The sequence below is a fragment of the Cariama cristata genome, unplaced genomic scaffold, assembly GCF_000690535.1.
Source record: "Cariama cristata isolate BGI_N322 unplaced genomic scaffold, ASM69053v1 scaffold28227, whole genome shotgun sequence".
NCBI lineage: Eukaryota > Metazoa > Chordata > Aves > Cariamiformes > Cariamidae > Cariama > Cariama cristata.
Genome location: NW_009625354.1, coordinates 2,575 through 3,010, shown reverse-complemented (window position 1 = coordinate 3,010; position 436 = coordinate 2,575). Strand labels below are relative to the sequence as shown.

At 68.1% G+C, this 436-nt stretch overlaps 1 protein-coding gene across 1 annotated transcript in view; it reads left to right on the top strand.

Moving 5' to 3' along the window:
* Positions 1-60: 60 nt before the first annotated feature.
* Positions 61-436, top strand: part of SEMA4A (sema domain, immunoglobulin domain (Ig), transmembrane domain (TM) and short cytoplasmic domain, (semaphorin) 4A) — a gene marked incomplete at both ends in the record, with an annotated part of 2,932 nt that continues 2,556 nt past the window's right edge. The window contains 2 exon segments of the mRNA XM_009703589.1: positions 61-177; positions 325-428. Of these exon segments, the coding sequence (XP_009701891.1) occupies positions 61-177; positions 325-428 (221 nt within the window).

The following is a 436-nucleotide window of genomic DNA, read 5'->3' as shown; positions in this document are numbered from 1 at the left end:
GGGGGCCGGGCGGGGGGGGGGGCCCCTGCCACGGCTCACCCCTACCCCATCCCCGAGCAGACGGCGAGCTCTACGCCGGCACCATGAACAACTTCCAGGGCAACGAGCCCATCATCTCCCGCTCGCTGGGCAGCCGAACTCTGCTCAAGACGGACGCCTTCCTCCGCTGGCTTTCGGGTGAGAAGGGAGATGGTCCTTGGGAGGACAACCCCCTCCCGGCCCCCCTCACCTTCCCTGCACCGGGGGGTGCCAGCAGCAGCCCCCCCACCACCACCACCACCTCACTCCCGTTCCTCACCCACCCGCCCTGGCCGTGCCCCACAGCCGACGCCGCCTTCGTGGCCTCCTTCAGCTTCCCCGGAGATGACAAAGTCTACTTCTTCTTCGAGGAGACGGCCGATGAGTTTGATTTCTTCGAGCGGCTCCTGGTGCGCCC